This window comes from Barbus barbus (genome assembly GCF_936440315.1).
Source record: "Barbus barbus genome assembly, chromosome: 27".
Taxonomy (NCBI): domain Eukaryota; kingdom Metazoa; phylum Chordata; class Actinopteri; order Cypriniformes; family Cyprinidae; genus Barbus; species Barbus barbus.
In genome coordinates, this window is record NC_136755.1 from 24984819 (window position 1) to 25003639 (window position 18821).

Genomic DNA, 18821 nt, shown 5'->3' on the forward strand with positions numbered 1-18821 from the left:
TTTTCTAAGAATTTTTATTCTACAAGTATTGCAATTCGATATTGCTATGTGTTGCGATTTTTGTTTTTAACTCTAGACCATGGGAAAAAGTTGAAAGATACATTTAATATACAGACTGTCACAAAATACAACAAAAAAACACACATCTTAGCAGTTACTACTGCGATTCGATATTACAATTTGTGATTTTTGATTAAAAACTAGGCAATGGAAAATAGTTGATTATACCCTTAAAAGAGACTGTATATGATGAATCATATTAACAAAAACAATGCATCAAATTTTTCTAAACTTTTATTTCAGGAGCAAACGCATACACAGTGTATGTTTAAAGGACCTTGAACCATGAAACTTTAAAGTACCAAAACCATGAACTTGCAAATGGATATAATAGTCAAATGTTCAACAAAATGAACAGAAAAAATACTTTCTGAAATAAAATGAAGTGCTATGTTACTTTGCATACCATTTCAGTCATGTTTAGTCATGTTTTCCCAGCAGTTGGGATTCAAAACGTGAAGGTGCAGAAAGAATTCTGGAAGAGGTTTGATCTAGGGGTGTGCACGAATAGTCGAACATTTGAATATTCGGTCTGTAATTATTATTCGAACAATAAAAACACTATTCGAATTTTACTGTGTTAATTTGCTGGCTGTAAATGCAGGGAATCCATGGTAAATCCTAAGCAGTTATAGCTACATGCACTGGGTGGCGCTGTGGAGCATGTCAACAAGTTGATAGTATTTGACTCGAGTATATGTAGCTTACGTTCTGTACTGTAATTGGCACAGTGTGCTTGATTTTTCCGTTTGCTCTGCTTGATCGTGAATGCTTTTTAATTTTTGTTTACATGTTTTCAACCAAAATAAAACCTTGCGATATAACGTAACGTTGTAGAGCATTGCTGTGTAACGGCTAATCATAAGCTTGTTCAGAAATAGTGATAACTTGAAAATTAAAAATAACGTCTTTCTCATTAAACCTCATTTACATAAACGAATATTAGTTTTTTATGAGCCCTATTCGAATGCTAAATTTTTGGAAAATGACCATCCCTAGTTTGATCCTCTGCCTCCGTCATGGATTTGCTTTCTCACGCTGACTTTAAATGTATATAATGTCATCTAATACAGCGGCACTGCGCACACAGAACGATCGTTGTATGGCATCAAAGCACCGCGAGAGCTACAGAGAACAGATAGCTCCGCACATAGATATGTATACGGCTCCGCATGCTTTCGAATCGCCCTCGCTGTACTTTGATGTCATACATTGATCGTCTGCGCGGTGCTGCTCCAAGTCGAACACACCGATACATTTCGCCCTCTGTTGGAATTACAAAGCGCTAACTTCTCCCCGCCACCTCTTAGGAAAAATAAAATTATGAAAAAATTGATTCTGAGGTAAACCAATCAATTTTTAAATCATTTTAAAAAGAATTGCGATAGTTAGGGGAATCGATTTTTTTTTTCTCCCACCCCTAGCTGTCAGTATTTGTATCATTCTTCAGTAGGAACAATTTGTTCTGGAAGTGATTATTTATACTATAATTTGGTTCTTCTGCAGCATTAATGTGGACTTGCCTAGTATCATAGATTTAGAGTGATTATTAAGTAAAAATTATAGTTATTGTTATAGTTATCGTCCCTTTAATACAGCTAAAAACTGTATAATATTTAAATAATTTTATTTATTTATTTTTGCTAATGTTCTTAGTATTACTGGCACTTTTTAAAAAATATTTATTTTAAGCTTTTTTTTGTCCTTTTTATTAGTATAGAACAATGTAGAAGTGACAGGAAGCGAAGTGGGAGAGAGGGGAGGGGGGGATCAGGAAAGGTCCTTAAGCCAGGATTTGAACTCGGGACGTCCGTTGTGCAACAGCGATATATGTTGGCGCGCTGCTAATGGTGCGTTCACACCAGACGCGAATGAAGCGTTAAGCGCGAGTGATTTACATGTTAAGTCAATGCAAAGACGCGAATAGACATCCTGCGGCGCGAATGAGGCGGCGCGAATTGAGCGTTTCGAGTGTTTGACCGCGCGGAATGCGCGAATCGCGCAAGTTCAAAAATCTGAACTTTGGCGGATATTCGCGCCGCGCTAACCAATCAGGACTTTGCTCTAGTAGTGACGTGATTACGAGCGAGGCAGAAATCAAAACAACAATAGAGGACTAAATCATCGTAGCTGTATCCGGAGCTGTACTATAGACCAAAGATTACCTGTTAGATTTACCCAAAACAAATTATATCTTATGTTTATCCACTACAGAGACATCAGAGCCAGCGGCAAATGTCAGAAGGACTAGCCGAGGTTATGCTCCTCTCTTCGGGATACATGAGCACGAGCGCCCGGTGATCACCTGGAGCTCACGGCTCCGAAATCGGCGAAGCACATTTTCAAATAGGGGCTGTTTTTATGAATAAACCGCAGATTTGAGTTTTAAACAACTACATTCTCGGCTGAAATACACGCGTCCAGTGTTTCCATAGCACATAAAGGGCTGATTTTATTTGCCAAATTCTATACATATGCTCTCTCTGGCAGTCATTGTGCCCCCTGGCAGAAGCCCCGCCCATGACGCGAATTCGCGTCTGTTGTGCAGTGAATTTCACGCGCGAATGAAGCGAATTTCATGCGCGAATGAAGCGAGTAAACCCAAAATGTTCACGCGTCCAACTACGCGCGAATAGCGCGATTTATTCACGCAAGTCGCGTCCGGTGTGAACGCACCATTACAAGGCTATCGGTGCTGACTCGTGGCAGGGTATCTTAAGTTTTATTTTTATTTTTTAATGGCTTAAAAGTTGTTGGGTTTTTTTCAATCAAAAGAACCTTGATAAGTTTGACTAAACAGCCTTTGTTGAAAAGTCTTTGTTAAATCATTATATATAAGTGATAAATCAGTGAAAGTCTTATAATTGTTCCCTTAATAGGTTTTTTGTTAATTATATTTTTGCTTAATGATGCAAACAAATTGCTGAATCAGTGATTAATTTAAACAGACAGTTCAAAAGAACTGATTTGTGGAAATGAATCAACTCTTCAAACAACATTGGCATTTTTTATTCTTGAGGTTTAAATCAGAGTTGCTATTATAAATGGCACAGTCTTGACACTTTCATGTAATTTGTGACCAGCAGCAGGCACAAAACTGATGGTAGAAGTGTTAATTATCACAACTTTCTTGGTAATGATTAATTTTGTACTGGTAACAAAATAATATTGAATATGTCATAAATATTTCTCATATCTCCATGCTATATTGACTGCTCAGTCGTTATGTCATTGTTATATCTTATATGACTGATTATGTGTCTCTAAACAAAGCCTCCAGGTATCACCCAGATTAGTTGTCTTAACGCAAATAATAAGGGGAGATCCGTATCGCCCCGAGAGAATGTGAAACACATAAACATGCAGTTGCAGGGTTTTGTTGTATTTTTCATTGGGGGCGTTCTAATTAATGCAAAACAACACTGACTCATTCCACGCAGCTCGGATCAGTGCAACCAACTGCTGAACGTACGCGGACCGACGCCAACGTGCCCCATATCAATCGATCGTCAGTATTTTTCAAGGCAGAGTGACATTGTCGATTGTAAGTGGAACATTTACCAGAGTGGCTCGTGGTTCTTTTGTATTACTCATCATGCACACATTCACGTTGGCACACACTCATACCCTTTTTTTTCCCTGTCGCCACCATCATTAGTAGATGAGAACGACCTTTTCCTCTGCCTAAATATAGAGCCCACAAAGAATAGGAGGAAGGGAGGGAAGTGGGGGAGAGATGGAGAGAAACAGAACGAATGAGCCCAGGGGCCCTAAACATTTCTGAGCCTTTAAATACAGACCAGAGACGGCGTTTTTGTTTTCTTTTTCGTACTTGCGTCATGGCCTCGCCATAAAAAAGAGCTGTTGCAGCTGAACACTAATCGCAAACAGAGACTACGGCAATAGGTGCTGTTTTTAGAGACTTTACACACAGAAATGGCAAAAGAGCGATGCCAAGGCAGATATTAGTGTCCAATTTCCTCCAACTTGCATGTAATGTTCGGTCAGATGTTCGTCAGCCGGTTTGTTTGTTCGTGCCGGTACAGTTTGTACAGGTGCTATCATGTGAGGCTTATGTCATATTGTTTTTGTAAGCGTGTGTACAGGGCCCTGTCAAGTGAGGGTTTCGTCTGGCGGTCTCCTGACTCGTTACCCATTAGTGACAGTAACCGTCAGAGAAACAGCAGTCCCTACAGAATCCACAGACACCAGGGGACGTGCCTGTTTTAGCTGTTATTGCGCTTTGATTGAGCGTGTTTGTGTGCACGTGCTAAGTTGTCTTGTGGGCTTGTTGTGGTCTTATGTGAAAAAAAAGTGTATTATGGCACACTTTGTTTTTTTTTTGTTTTTTTAAAGTACCTCAGAGCGGTTTCTTGTAAAGTCATTCCTCGGCCTTCCCCGGAGTTTGGGGTTTATTTTATGTCCCTTCTTCTTATTAAGGGATGTCTACCGGCTGATCGTCACCATATTGCCAATTGTGGCTTTCTTATTCATTCTTTTTGAGCAAAAATCACTGTTACCAGTTAGAGAACAAACCCTGAGCGTTTGTATTAAAATTTGGCACAGAACTCATTCCACTACAGTCGAAATGTGCGGCTTATTGAGTACTTTTCAAATATTTTTGATAAAATGTAAGTAAAACTTATTTTGAAGCAACCACCTATCAATACCGTAGCAATAAACGGACTTGGATACTTTAAGGGAAAGTTCACCCATAAAAAAAAGTCTGTAATTTTACTTCATATATTAAAATTATAATGTATATAATTATGTAAAATTCATTCTTGCCATTTCAAACCTCTATGACTGTCTTTCTTTTGCAAAACACACAAGAAGTTATTTTTAAGAATGTTTTTGTCCATTTGTCCGTGTTTTTGACAGTGAAAGTCATTGGGGTCCAAAACAACTCTGGAGCCCATTGACTCTTGTATGGACAAAAACAGATATTTCTTCATTTTTTGTGTGTTTCAAAGAAGAAAAAGTCATACAGGTTTTGATACGACGTGAATGATTTTTCATATTTGGGGAAACGGTCCCTTTAATCTCTCTTTGTTTATTAGAATCAAATGTACTTTTACAAAATGTATTTTAGCTTGTGCGTTTTGATTTCATTAATTGCATTCATTTTTTTTTTCTCTCTCTGCTATACGTGTATTTTATAGCACTAAAGTGTCTTGTTGCTAGGAGATGGTGTGGGAGCCAGGGACCCAACGCACAAGAGAGAGAAAAGGTAGAGAGTGGAGGGAAAAGGCGCACTTTTTGTGAAAGCTGAATGACAAATACACTCACGCATACGCTGTGAGTCAGCGCTGACGTGTACACGCTGTGGGATGCTTTGTGTTTCTGTGTGCCCACTCGCTCGGTGGAGGTCTGGTCCCACAAACACACAACTAATCATATAGGAGCCGTTTAATGTGACATATCTTGGTACAGTTGCCATGAATGGTGATTAATGATGAGAAGACTTTTTGAAGTTACGTTCCTATAAATCTCTTTAAAAAAGGTGCCGAAATTACAGGCCCATTTGGTGGGGTGCATTTTTTTTATTTTAGAATAACCAGTTGCAAATACTAGTTTGCAGTCTGATTTGAGTGATTTGAGTGAATAATGGCAAAAATGCATCTTTCTGTTGAGTTGATTCAATAGCAAATGACTCTTATGAGCTGGATCTTTTTAGTGAATCAAAAACTGTGTAGTCCATTCATGATCGAATGTCTCTTATTTGCTGGAATCGGAAGCATTGTCTGATTGATGAGTAAACAACTCTTATGAGCTGGTCTGAATCAACCTGACGTATCCTGCACTGAATGAACTTGCCAAGTGCTTACTGAATCAACATCTGACTCACTCACTGAACTGCAAGTTGTCATTACTTTATACATGAACCAAATTTTTGTCCTTAATGTTTTTGTAACTTAAATTCAGGATATTCACTGACTTGTTGCTCATTGTGTTGTTTACCTCAAGAAATGGAACTGATCTGCTGCTTTTCAGTGGGTCAAGTGAGTTTTACATCTCCGATCTGCCAGATCTCTCAACCAAACATCTCAATCATGAGTCAAGCCATATTGCCGACTGTTCAGCAGTTGCCACGGACAGTTAGTACCAGCCCACGGTGTCCAAGTCATCCTACCGCCCCCCTGCGCAGCGTGGGTCCCCGCAGCACATGTGTGCGGTTGGCGGTGGAGGCATTGCTGAGCTGTTCTGCGTTTGCTACCTAACACGGCGATAGGCTTTATTAGCAGCCAAGCTCTAAACAGTCTGAAAGGGGCATTCCAGTGAGCACAACAACACGTTGTGCGCCAAGACCCTCTCTTTCTCTTTTGTGTGCGAGTGTGGGAATTATGCTGTTATTTTCGGTCGTTCCCACCTGACATAGCGCGCCTGAAAGATAAAATCTCGGTTCATTGTTTTTTTGCTCTGATTTAGTTTTTTCGTTCCTAATAGCACATTGTGTCTTATTTAGAGCTGGCAGAAATACTTCACCTCGTTGGGGTTGTTGCTTTTTCGTACCTGTCCAAATGCACCAAAGGCTAACGTTCTCAGGTGTTTCTCGTGCTCCTTTCAAAGAGCTCTTCCGCCATCTCACAATGTCACGTTGATTCAGCGTTGTGCATGGATTCGTAATAGGTCTGTCACTTAGCATGATGTGTAACCATCTGTCCGCGTTAACGTCTCAAAGTACAAACAGTTCCTGTAATGAGACAGAGGACCGTTAAAGTCACGGCTGTGTTTTTGTCTCGCCTCCAGCAGCCTCCTGCTTCTTTTTCTGCAAGCATTGAGTCTAAAAGTAGAGACTGTGTACCGTCTCTGTGTGAATATATGAGTGTTATTTTGACTACTGTCTCAAGGTTTCTGGATCAAAGCGCTCGTTAACTAGACGCTAAGGAATTTTTTACAACTTATTCAGACTTGGAGGTGATTGAGAGATAAATAGAAATCGCAAAAACTTTTACCAGACCAAAGTCTAGAGAGTGAGTCTACATAAAGGCCTACAGCCTTGGAAACGCATCGTTCCCTTGGCTCAATGTCCTTTAATAAACAGCAGACGTGGTGAAACGTGCCCTCACTTTACTCTCGCCAAACGCTGGCTAGATTGCATCGAAGTGGCAAGACTCAAGTGTTTTGTGTCTGACCTCTAGGGTTTGCCTTCCCAGACTGGGCCTACAAGCCGGAGTCGAGTCCTGGTTCCAGACAGATCCAGCTCTGGCACTTCATCCTGGAGCTGTTGCGGAAGGAGGAGTACCATGATGTCATCGCCTGGCAGGGGGATTATGGCGAATTCGTCATCAAAGACCCGGACGAGGTGGCCCGACTGTGGGGTGCCCGCAAGTGCAAGCCCCAGATGAATTATGACAAGCTCAGCCGAGCGCTCAGGTGAAGACTAAATCTGCTTATTAAATCCTTATTAAATCGTAATATGTCATTTTCACCCACTGTATCTTTGCTGATGAAACCCAGACAACATTGATAAGCACTCTACTGATGCAGTGACTGGTCCTAGATGTGACAAAATGATCTTATTTTGGCCAAGATCTTTGATAAGACATTTCCAGAACAAGCTCAGTTAATATTTGATCAAAAATGGTGTCAAGAAATGTGGATTATACATATATTCCATGTTACACATTATTTTAGTTTATTTAGAGTGTAGACCTATTCCACGCTAACTATATTAACAGTCACACCAATGGACAATAACAGTTTGTGTATTATAAGTGTGCTGTTATGATGTCTTCCACCTTAAATGCTCGTGCAAAAACATTTTGAAAGTGCTTCCAACGTTTCTGTTTCGTTATAGAAGTAATGTGAATGCTGCTATTGTCATAGAATTAGAATGATTACTAAAACTTCAGTTATATAGTTAGCATTATAGTTCTCGTCCTTGGTGTGAATGGGCCTCATCACTTTTGGCAAAATAACTTAAGATAACATGCTAGCTTAACAATGTGCCAACACACTCTATAGCAATAGATATTAGATATACACTGCATATTCAATTGTGTAATCATTCAATTGTGCTTAGTGTCAACTTGATATGCTAGCATAAAAGTAGAATGTTAGCAGAGCAAAATGCTAACAACCAGACTGATGATGCATATTTATGCTAACGTAAAATAGCATCATAGATTAGCAACTTGACAGCATCAGATTATTGATGTTGATGTCAAGTCTCTCTTGTGGTTCATTTTAGTAACCGTTAGCTGAGTTGCTTCCCATGAAGAGCAATACATCTCACTCACTTTAGTCCATTTTGTTTCACAAAAAGTTTGGAATTGCAAGACTGTGATATAAAGGGAATGAGTTTTGTACAAAATCTGAATTTTGTGCTTCCAGCTCAAGGTAAAGTAGGTAAATATTGCTGCCAGTTTTATCTTTGCTCAGTCTAGAGCACTGTTTCTTTGATTTGATGTGCTCTTGTTCTTGTATTAACTGACTTTGTGTTCATCAACGACACCTGCGTTGCTTGTCTTTCTGTGTTCTCGTTCCTCCCCGTATACCATTCTTCCGCCTTTGCCTTTTTCCGTCCTCATCTGTCAGTCGCAATCTGTCCAGTTTTGTCTGTCTCTTCGTGTTATTCAACGCTTTGGACCGGTCACCATAGCAACCTGCGGATGCCCACTCAAACCTGCTGAACCTGCCTTCACTATCCCAGAATAATCAAGCCCACTTAGCGCTCATCAGCCATCACTTACAGGACTAGTGCACGTCCTCCACTTCCGAGAACTCTCTTCATTTCTCAAAGAGAAATATGGACATATGAATGGAAGAGGAAGGGAGGGGTAAGAAGAAAGGCAACAGAAAGCTGTGTACAGTTTAGATGTAAAGCAGAAAGTTCCTCAGTGTCTCACTTCTGAGAAAAGAGAGCGCTCTCCTCTGTTCAACACATGTGGAGGAGACAAAACATGTCCTCCTAAGTTAACTCCAAAAAGCGCGCACACACACACACACACACACACACATTCTACTGTGACCTCAAATTGACTTTTTTGTGCTCTGTTGAAGCTGGGTTTCTTCATTCGCGTAATTGTGAAGTTCGGGGTTCTGTACTTGCGCTCATTTCTAGGCCCACACAGAATCCTCTGACAAAATCTTTGCAGCTTTCTCCAAAATTTGATTGCTTGGTGTTTCTTAATTTCGACAAATCTTTCATGCATTGTAATTTCATTCAGGCAAACATCACTGTTACTTAAGTTTAACGGTTTGTTCAAATGTGACCCTGGACCACAAAACCAGTCATAAGGGTCAATTTTTAGAAATTGCGATTTATATACCATCTGAAAGCTGAATAAATAAGCTTTCCATTGTTGTATGGTTTGTTAGGATAGGACGTTATTTGGCCGAGATACAACTATTTGAAAATCTGGAATCTGAGGGTGCAAAAAAATCTAAATATTGAGAAAATCGCCTTTAAAATTGTCCAAATTAAGTTCTTAGCAATGCATATTACTAATCAAAAATTAAGTTTTGATGTATGTACAGTAGGAAATTTACAAAATAGCTTCATGGAATGTGATCTTTACTTAATGTCCTAATGATTTTTGGCATAAAAGAAAATTAAATTATTTTGACCCATGCAGTGTATTTTTGGCTATTGCTAAATATTCCCCAGCAATTTAAGACTGCTCCAGGGTCACACATGGCTAACCTTAAGTACTACATTTTGGTGTTTTATCTGCATTGTTTTGCAAATTCTTGACTCTGGCCAGTAAGCAACAACCTAGCAACCAACCAGAATAAACTTGCAACTTTAAGGTAGAGCTTAGTACTGAATGATTATTATTAAAACAAAATGAAACATGATAATACCATCAGACTCTGTAAGTATATGATTGCATTTTAAAAGAGATTTGAATAGATCAGTTTGGAGTAGACGTCACAGTTACATAATTTACAGCTGCACGCACATAGGGTTGGGAATCGAAAATCGATTCCGATTCCAGAATTGGATACTTGTTGTCAAATTAACATTTGGATTCCGCCTATCGATTCCTCTGCGTTTTTTATCTATTTACATAGATAAAACTCTATTCCTAAATCACAATGATTCGTCTGTTTCATTCCTCAACCTTTGACGTGTGCGATCAATTTTGTGATCACTTGGTTCGTCCATGCAGCGTACGATCACACCTGCCGCTGACCTGAAGAGAACAGCTGTCATCTGTCATGAATGAAACCGCTTCAGTCTTTTCAACCACATAGTTAAACCACATCATTATTTCTGTTACAAACATTCAAATCACAGAAGTACTGGGATAAAAGTTTATAGCTCGGATATAAACTCTGATGTGTACGTATAGCAATTAAAATAAAGTAAATCACCTTTTGAATGTAATTTGATACTTCAAAGTAAGATTTATCGATTACATTGTTACGCCAGTAGGTGGCGAAAAGGGGCTGTTAGTCTTTGGCTGTGTCCAAATTCAGGGTCTGCATCCTCCTTAGGATCCTTCCTACCCGGTTGAAGGAGGAGGGATCCTCCGACGTCCGCAAAACCCGGAAGTCGGTGTTTGTGAATTTGGACAGCCTACCCTTCTTTCAGTTCCCTCCCTTACCCGTTGCTCATATCCTGTCGCCTAGCAACCGTGACAGCGCCAAGCAAGAAGCGGGAAAATGGACAAACAAAGAGTTATTCTCCTCATTTTAATTCTTTTGGAAGAAATAAAGCAATTAAATAAATTAAATACTTTCTTTGCTCGTTGTCGGAGAGTTTTTTATATCAGACTACAAGACAGTCACATCCAGGTAAGCCATTATAGCCTATTTGTATTTGTTTTTAAGTATTCTACTAATTTCTCCTACAAATTCATTGAGCCGAAGCATAAACTTTAGCTTGTTTTGTCAGAGAAACTCCTCTCCCACTCCGCTACCGCTCGCTTCGTCCGCCATTACGCTCTGCCGAAAAGAATTATGGGATAGGTAGGACGGGAAAGGATCCACCACACCCATCCTTCCAATTCGGGGAAAAGGAGGACGTATTTGTGGGCCGCATTTGAAGGATCCTACGAATTTGGACAGCCTTCGTCGCGGCGCTGTGACGTAACATCCTTCAAATGAGTACTCCGAAGGATGCAGACCCTGAATTTGGACACAGCCTTTGAATCATACAAGAGATTTGTTCAACAACACTGATTCATCCAGTAATGAACCAAGTACATCTTGAGTGAGTCATTGAATCATTCATTCATAAATTACATGTGATGAATGATTTTTTCTTCAGAATCATGAGAGAATCACAACTTCCATTGGGGAAAAAAAAACAAATTCAATTTATCCAGAATCATGCAGTCATTCTAAAAGAATCGGAATTGATAAAATTCAAACGATATCCAACCCTAGTGGTGGCAGAAGAACACTCTTAACAAGTGGAGGGAAATGTGTAAAATCCATGGAATAAGAGAAAATAATTATTTTTGTGCCTTTTGGATGTCAGAATTGGAATGGAAAACCTTTTTATTTATTGCACGTGTTCCCTAAAATTCAAACAATATTCAGACAGACTCCAGACTGCACAGGCATCTCATTGTTGAGCTGTTGAAAATGAACAGACTGCAGGCCAACAGACAATGCAAAACAACATGTACACACTCGTTGTATTTACCTGATACTGCTTGTAGACCATCATATAACCAGACCACTGCTTTCATAATGGATGTCATCCGTGTTAAGTTTAGTGAAAGTAAACAAACGGTCATTTGGATCAGCTGTTTCACTCAACAGCATATTTACTGCATGTTTGTGAATGTCTGCATAACATGCGTGTGCAAATACAGACACGCTTAAGAGTTCTTGTGCTCTTTTGAAGCAAGTTCAAATGCACTTCAAAGTGTTGTGCATGTTGTGTATGTGCCCTTTTCTTTGTTGGTTGAGTATGTGCCTGTGAACTTCGCAGTGCCCTTATTCACACATCATTGTATATCACAATCATGTCTTCTCACACATGTATCTCCACGCCCTCAGTGACATCTTAATTAAACACATTGAACCCATAAATCATCTTAACATCTGAAGCTTCAAATAGCCATAAAGTCACGTATCTGCTCTGCACATATCTGAATCTAGTTGGCTGAATCCTTTCATGTATGGAAGAATTTAACGTGTGTTTTATATATATATATATATATATAAATAATAATTTTCAGTGCTCCTTAACGATACAGTAATTACGTAAAAAGGTTTGGTTTTTCTCTCTTTGGAAAAGCTGGTCTGACATTTTGCTTCCTGACAGGTGCTGTATATGATCATAGAATTTTGGCTACACAAGATTTTTAACAGATCTGTTTAAAATTAAGAAAATTTAAGCTTAAGAAACAGTGTGCATGTGATCTGAACTAAGTCAGTTGGATTTAATGTAATTTTCTGTTTGAACGATGTTTAATTGTTTTTTTTTTTTTGTTACATTAAGGCCAGTCCAATTAGAGAGAGAAGAAAATTGACTTCAAATATTTTAATAGAATTTTGAATAACATTTAGATTATTAATATATTTTTTTATAGGTATTGAGAAGCTCATTTAAAATGAACAGATTGGGGGTTTTGTCCCAAGTTTTCAGTCTCAGCCAAGAATTTTCATTTTTGATCTATCATTTATTGCAAGAGAACTATATGTTGACGTGTTCGGAAACCAGTCACTCTGTTTTTGATTAAATGTGCAAATTCCGTTCTTCCGTTGTAACTTTCACCTCTACACTGGTCATTGCCTTTGCAAAGTTTAACAAGTACAAGAATGTCAAATACATACAAATGGGCTGCCTTCAACAAACTGTGACGCCTAATAATGGCTTTGGCAAGTGTGTAACCATGCCAACACTGTCTCTGCAGATACTACTACAACAAAAGGATCTTGCACAAGACCAAAGGGAAAAGATTCACCTACAAGTTCAACTTCAACAAGCTGGTGCTGGTCAACTATCCGTTCATTGACATGGGCTCTGCAGGTGAAGACCCCTGCTTCTTGATCTCAATCTTTCTGAAACCCACTCATTTAGTTTGATGTGCAAAGTAAAACAATTATTAACATTTCTAAACCTTTCTCATAGGTTCTGGTGTTCCACAAAGTGCACCGCCTGTCCCATCAGGTGTAAGCACTCATTTCCGCTTCCCTCCATCCACGCCATCGGACGTCCTCTCTCCTAGCGAGGAACTGCGCAGTCCTGGTGTCTTCAGTGCTGTGCCTCGACGCATAGCTCGTGGCTCCGTCTCCGACTGCAGCGATGGCACCTCCACCAACTCGGAGCTTGAGGAAACTGGCATAGCTCCCGGTGACGATCGCCCGGCCGACCGTGCCTTCAGAAACCTGCTTCATCCACGCTTGTCCCACGATTCCTTGTTCCGTGTCTACGGTGCACCGCCCAACCCAACTGGGCTCCCCAGGAGTGGGCACCATGCGCCCCCACACAGGGTCCACCCTGAACCCTTGTCTCCATTCCCAGTGTCCCCTCTCCCAGGCCCTGGAGGCTTGCTGGCTCCTTCTCCAGCTCTCTCCATGACCCCTACATCTCACATGGCCTACACACCTTCTCCATCCCTGTCACCCATGCTGGGCTCCCACTTCTCGTTCAATCCAGAAGACATGAAGCGTTACCTGCAGGCTCACACTCAGAGTGTCTACAATTATCATCTGAGTCCCCGTGCGTTCTTGCACTATCCCAACATCGTCATCCCCCAGCCCCAGCGCCCAGACAAGGGACTGGGAGTGCCAGCGGGTGTAGGTCCACACCTGTCAAGTCACCCTCTGCACCATCAGGCTGAGGAGCCTCATCTATCTCCGTTCAAGTTTAAGTTACAGCCACCACCACTGGGTCGCAAACAGAGAGAAGGGCCAAACCCAACTGGAGCAAGAGCTGCTTCCTTCTCTTACAGCGGGGAGCCTGGTGCAGCCTCAAACTCTGCTTCATCCGGAATGATGACCAACAACTCAACCCCAGCTGGTCCACCAAAGATCAAGGTATGTTCACCTTTAAAAAAAATCCGCACTGTAGCTCCTTTGAGAATGAAAATGGTTTTCTGTAACACTCATTTTACTTTCTTCTGTAGGTTGAGCCCATCTCAGACATGGAGTCGGAAGAAGAAGTCGAGGTCACCGACATCAGCGAGGAGGAGCATGAAGAGGACGATTGTGATGTCTTTTCCCCTCCCCACACAAATGGTGGCCTCGCCCCTCCACCCAACCACGATCGCATGACTGATGATGATGATCTCGAGGAAGACGTCTTCAAGACCCCAGCTGCCCCTACCTCAGGGCTTGGGGTAAATCTTTTAGGTCTTAAAGCAGAACCCCGAGAGCTAAACCTGGGCCAGGGTGCTCCCATTAGCCCCGGGGGTACACGCTGCATCCCTCTGAAGCTGCGTTTTAAACGCCGCTGGAGTGAGGACCAGCGAATGGAGGCGGAAACCGAAGATGCTGAGGACAAGAAGAGCAGGGCAGAGAGGGAGGAACTTCCCCAGGAGGTGGAGCCTAAACTGGGGGAGGAAAATGGAGAGCGGAAGAGTCCTGAGACTTTGGCTGCACCCCTGGGGACGGGCCAGAGGAGGGTGAGCTCTGAGCTGCAGCGAGCAACAGCACAGCTGTCTTTAGAAAACAACGTTTGCTGAAGAAGACATGGTCAGACACATAAACTTACCAACACAGAGCTGTTCTCCTTAAGGGCTGAAGGCAACTGTTGCTCTCAGAAGTTACGTGAAGACCATCCATTCAGCATGTTCGGATGCCCAAACCATCTTTTAAACTTCTGTACATGCAGGTTCACTCACTTCATAATGTTGCAACACTAAAAATGATTAATGCTGACATCTTTTTAATGCATTTTAAGTAACAAGGCCCCTTTCTCAAGTTTAGCCAGAGCCCCTTGCTTATCGAACCCATTCCTTTTTGTTTGCTGTGTTAGGCTAACATCATCCCACTAGTATTCTTGGACACTTTTTTTCCCCCAAGAAGATCTCCGTTAGGATTTAGGGATCAACCCAATAAGGTTTTTTCTAAATCAAGAGATTACAGAAGTGCCTAAACTGTTGATGTTGGATGTTGATGCACCCCTGTAAAATATGAGTAAAGATAGTGATCTTTTTTTTTTTTTTGCCTTGTCATTCATGCTCATGAAATTTAGTCACATGGTCACAGGAAAGTGGGCATCGTCTTATTTAAACAGACACTCTTGGATGAAGTAAAAAATGCAGGAAGGATGCTGGCCCAACCTCAAACTCGATCATAGTTCTCAGACTTTGCGATTACAGACACTCTTTCATTTTTTTGCATACCAAGATTCAAGTCACAGACTTTTTGCAGAACCAGCTTGCCTTTCACTCTCAAACCAGGCCCTTCATGTCACTGCCTTCAGAGCCATTAACGCTAGCGTGCTATCAGCCTTCACTGCCGGCTCCGGACACCAACTTTCCTAGCTGTTCAGCTAGCTCAGCCGGCTGACGGGACCACTCAACAACCTCTTAACGTATCTTAACATGTATATACATTGGGGGATTCGTTTTATATGTTAGTCCGTCTTCATGACCACCAGCTGGATGACAAATTATAGATCTCACATGATTATTCCTTCACCAATATATTTATTTATTTTTTATAATGCAGTTTTAACCCTGAGGGGAATGTAATAGGAACATTGGGGCAAGGTATCAGAGGGCCCTTTATGATATATTTAGCTTCGTAATCATCCCTGAAACCACTTAAACAATCCTGTACACCCTGCTGAACGCAAATCTTCATGGTTTGTTGGCTGTAAATCTCAGGCATACCACCCCACACCCCTTTCCTCTACCTAACAGGTTGTCTTTGAATATAAAGCCTTCAAATGAACAAACATTTGTGCCTTTTTACGGAAGACTGACCGCCCAGTGCTTTTCAATGGGTTGCTTTATCGACACGTACCAACTCACATACAGCAGAGGCCTTAGAAACATGACCTCAAACACTGCTTTTATGCCTTATTTAGTTTTGTACCTTAAAAGAAACTATCCTAAATAAGATTTGCATTTAGAGTCCATATATTCTCACTTTATTGCACGATAGTCGTATATATTTGATAAAAGAACAAACGCTGGTTTTGATACAAATTCTATTTCAGAAGGTAAATCTATGTCAGCGGGATGTTTAGTTTCAGGGCCCTACAATGCTTTACTGTGAAAGAAAAGTGTTGTTATAGACAAAGTTAAACATAACTGACCAATCATTGAGAACCCTGAAGGACACAGCTCACCTTGGCCTTATAAGGTCTGCGTATAGTTTTAACTCGACCCGTTGCATTTGCATTCTCCATCTCAGTCTCTCTGCAGTGTTTTAGTTGCAGGAGGCTGTTATTTATCTACAATGATCAAGATTGAACAGGTAACGCATCTTATTTGGCTCAGCGTTTGGCTACGGCCAGCTCCATTTGTAGCGAAATGCAGGGACTTCGTGGTCAATGACGTCCTCGAGAAAGGGACCTCACTTCACCGAACTGACAACATTCAGCCTCTTAGCCCTCATCTGAGGAGGAAGTATAGGACCTGACACACTTAACACTCATTTATTTCCCTCTTTTGACTTTTTTTGGAGTTTGTTTGGCGGCCTTACACCGGTTCAGTATCTGTATTTTAACTGATAGCTGCCTTATTTGTTAGAAAATCCTTTGTTTTCCTCTTGCTCTCTATTCAATATAAACAGTGCTGTTTTATTATACTTTTTTTGTTTATATTACCATTTATCATTTTTAATGTTGATATTATTGCTGGTATTTCGTTTGTACCCCTTACCTGGGTTTTAACCTGTCAAGATGAACATTTTAATAAAGCGTATTCCTCTACCCTCTTTGATACCATGATATAAAAGTGCTCTGGCTTTGTATTATTGCTGGTTTTTAGTTGTAATTAAGAAAACCAGGTGAAGAGGGAGGGGGACATTATGCTATAACATTTTTATTTGAATGTTTTTTTTGGTTGTGTACATATATAAATATATATTTTCCATTTTGAGGGGATGATGTAAGAAAAAGACCATTATTTCTTTGTTCAAGGTCTCCTTTTGCTTCTTAAAGCTTTCCATCGGTCTCTCAACGGTTATGTAATACTTTGTAAAGAGAGACAAAACTTGACGTTATAAGGAACCGTGCATACTTTAGTTTCTCATGTGGTTTCTTTTGCTCTTGTAATTAAAACTGTAATGAGGGTTCATTAAAACAGGTCAAAATGGATCTGGGGTTCTTGTCCTTCATTTTCATCTCCCCTGTTGATGGTATCTTCCAAGTACTGGTAAATGCAACTAAAATACACTTCAAAAACTAATATTTCAACATTTTAACTATACTGTCTATTACAGCAGAGGTGGGTAGTAACGAGTTACATATACTTCGTTACATTTACTTGAGTACATTTTTTGGGTAACTAATACTTTTAGAGTATATTTAAAAATGGGTACTTTTACTCTTACTCAAGTACATTTTTAGTGAAAAAACGGTACTTTTACTTAGTTACTGTGGGCGACTCTCCTCTCGTTACTTTATCTTAATGCAATACGTAATAATAAACAGAGTGTCTATTTACACTAACTCCGCCCACTAACGTGTGATTAGGTTAGTCAACATTACAAAAAGAAGCTAGTTCAACATCAGTTTCAGTGGTGTAGATGGTAAGGCGCATGCTTTTTGACCCGAGTTCGAGCCCACCTTTTGCCAAAAAATTTTTTCTCCCTTTTCAAATCTCATATCGCATCAGAAAGGCATTTATTTTCAATAAAAATTAAGGAAATAATCAAAAAGTTGAAAATAAAGTATCAGGTAGGTGTAGGGAGGGCTTTATTGTCCCAATAAGGTGGCATCCATTTAATAAATCGTTATTATTGCGTACTGTTTTATAATATACTACAATACTGAGGTGCAGATAATTGCCACTATTTGCAATAAGTAGTATAAATAGCAGAAAATCTTGCTATTTTAACATAGTGTAAATAGAATCCATCGCTATTTGCACTTAGTGTAAATAGCATCTGTCACTAAAAAAATATGCTATTTGCACTTAGTGCAAATAGCCGCTGCCAATAATAAAGTTAAAAATGCTTCAGTTTATTCCAAACGCGCCGTCTACTTTTCTCTGGGCAATGAACGATGCCCATTCGCGAATGATTCATTCTTTTGAGTCAATTCTGTTCGAAGACTCGAACAAACCTGTTGGCAAACCAGTGAATCGGTTCGTGAATCAGTTTGTGAATGATTCGTTCAGTGTCGTCTGAAGCGGTTCTCTCTCAGATAACAGAAAGTTTAAGAACATCAAGAGCGATGAAGACGTGGCTTTGGATCTACAGTCAGTTGAAAGCAAATCTGCAAAGGCTGTGGTTTGCTAGCTATGAAGATCTTTATTAGATGAACACCGCGTGTGCTGTCGGTTCCACAGGAATAGATTCGATTGCACTGACTACACGATGCCACTATGACATTACCAGTTAGTTATAAATGTACCTTATACATTAAATACAATCTAGAATTAATTCATTAAATAAGCTGTCACAGAGTATGAAATGAACACCCGCCAAACCCGTGTTAGTTCCAGGAGGAATGCCTTTGCTTAGACACAATTAATGTTGATATTTTCACAATATTTACGCTTGCAGAAATAAAAGCTACATTTGTTTACATTTTGCGGAACAGACGGAAGAAGATCCGTCATATGCATTTATTTCGTTATGTGCAGATGTTCTGTAGCGGTCATGTGAGCAGATTTCTCTCTTCTCCATGTCAGAGGTTATATACATACACAATACATAATTAATAATTAATT

At 40.2% G+C, this 18821-nt stretch overlaps 1 protein-coding gene across 2 annotated transcripts in view; it reads left to right on the forward strand.

The window, feature by feature from the left end:
* Positions 1–17241, forward strand: part of LOC306847675 (ETS domain-containing transcription factor ERF-like) — a 29658-nt gene extending 12417 nt beyond the window's left edge. Inside the window, exons 2-5 of one of the 2 annotated variants that reach the window (XM_079381771.1) lie at positions 7218–7437; positions 12882–12997; positions 13100–14007; positions 14097–17241. In XM_079381771.1, coding sequence (XP_079237897.1) covers positions 7218–7437; positions 12882–12997; positions 13100–14007; positions 14097–14654 — 1802 coding nt within the window. In that variant the 3' untranslated portion in view covers positions 14655–17241. Of the gene's footprint in view, positions 1–7202; positions 7438–12881; positions 12998–13099; positions 14008–14096 lie in introns of both variants that reach the window. The other variant, XM_079381770.1, reaches the window with a different exon arrangement.
* Positions 17242–18821: the final 1580 nt, after the last annotated feature.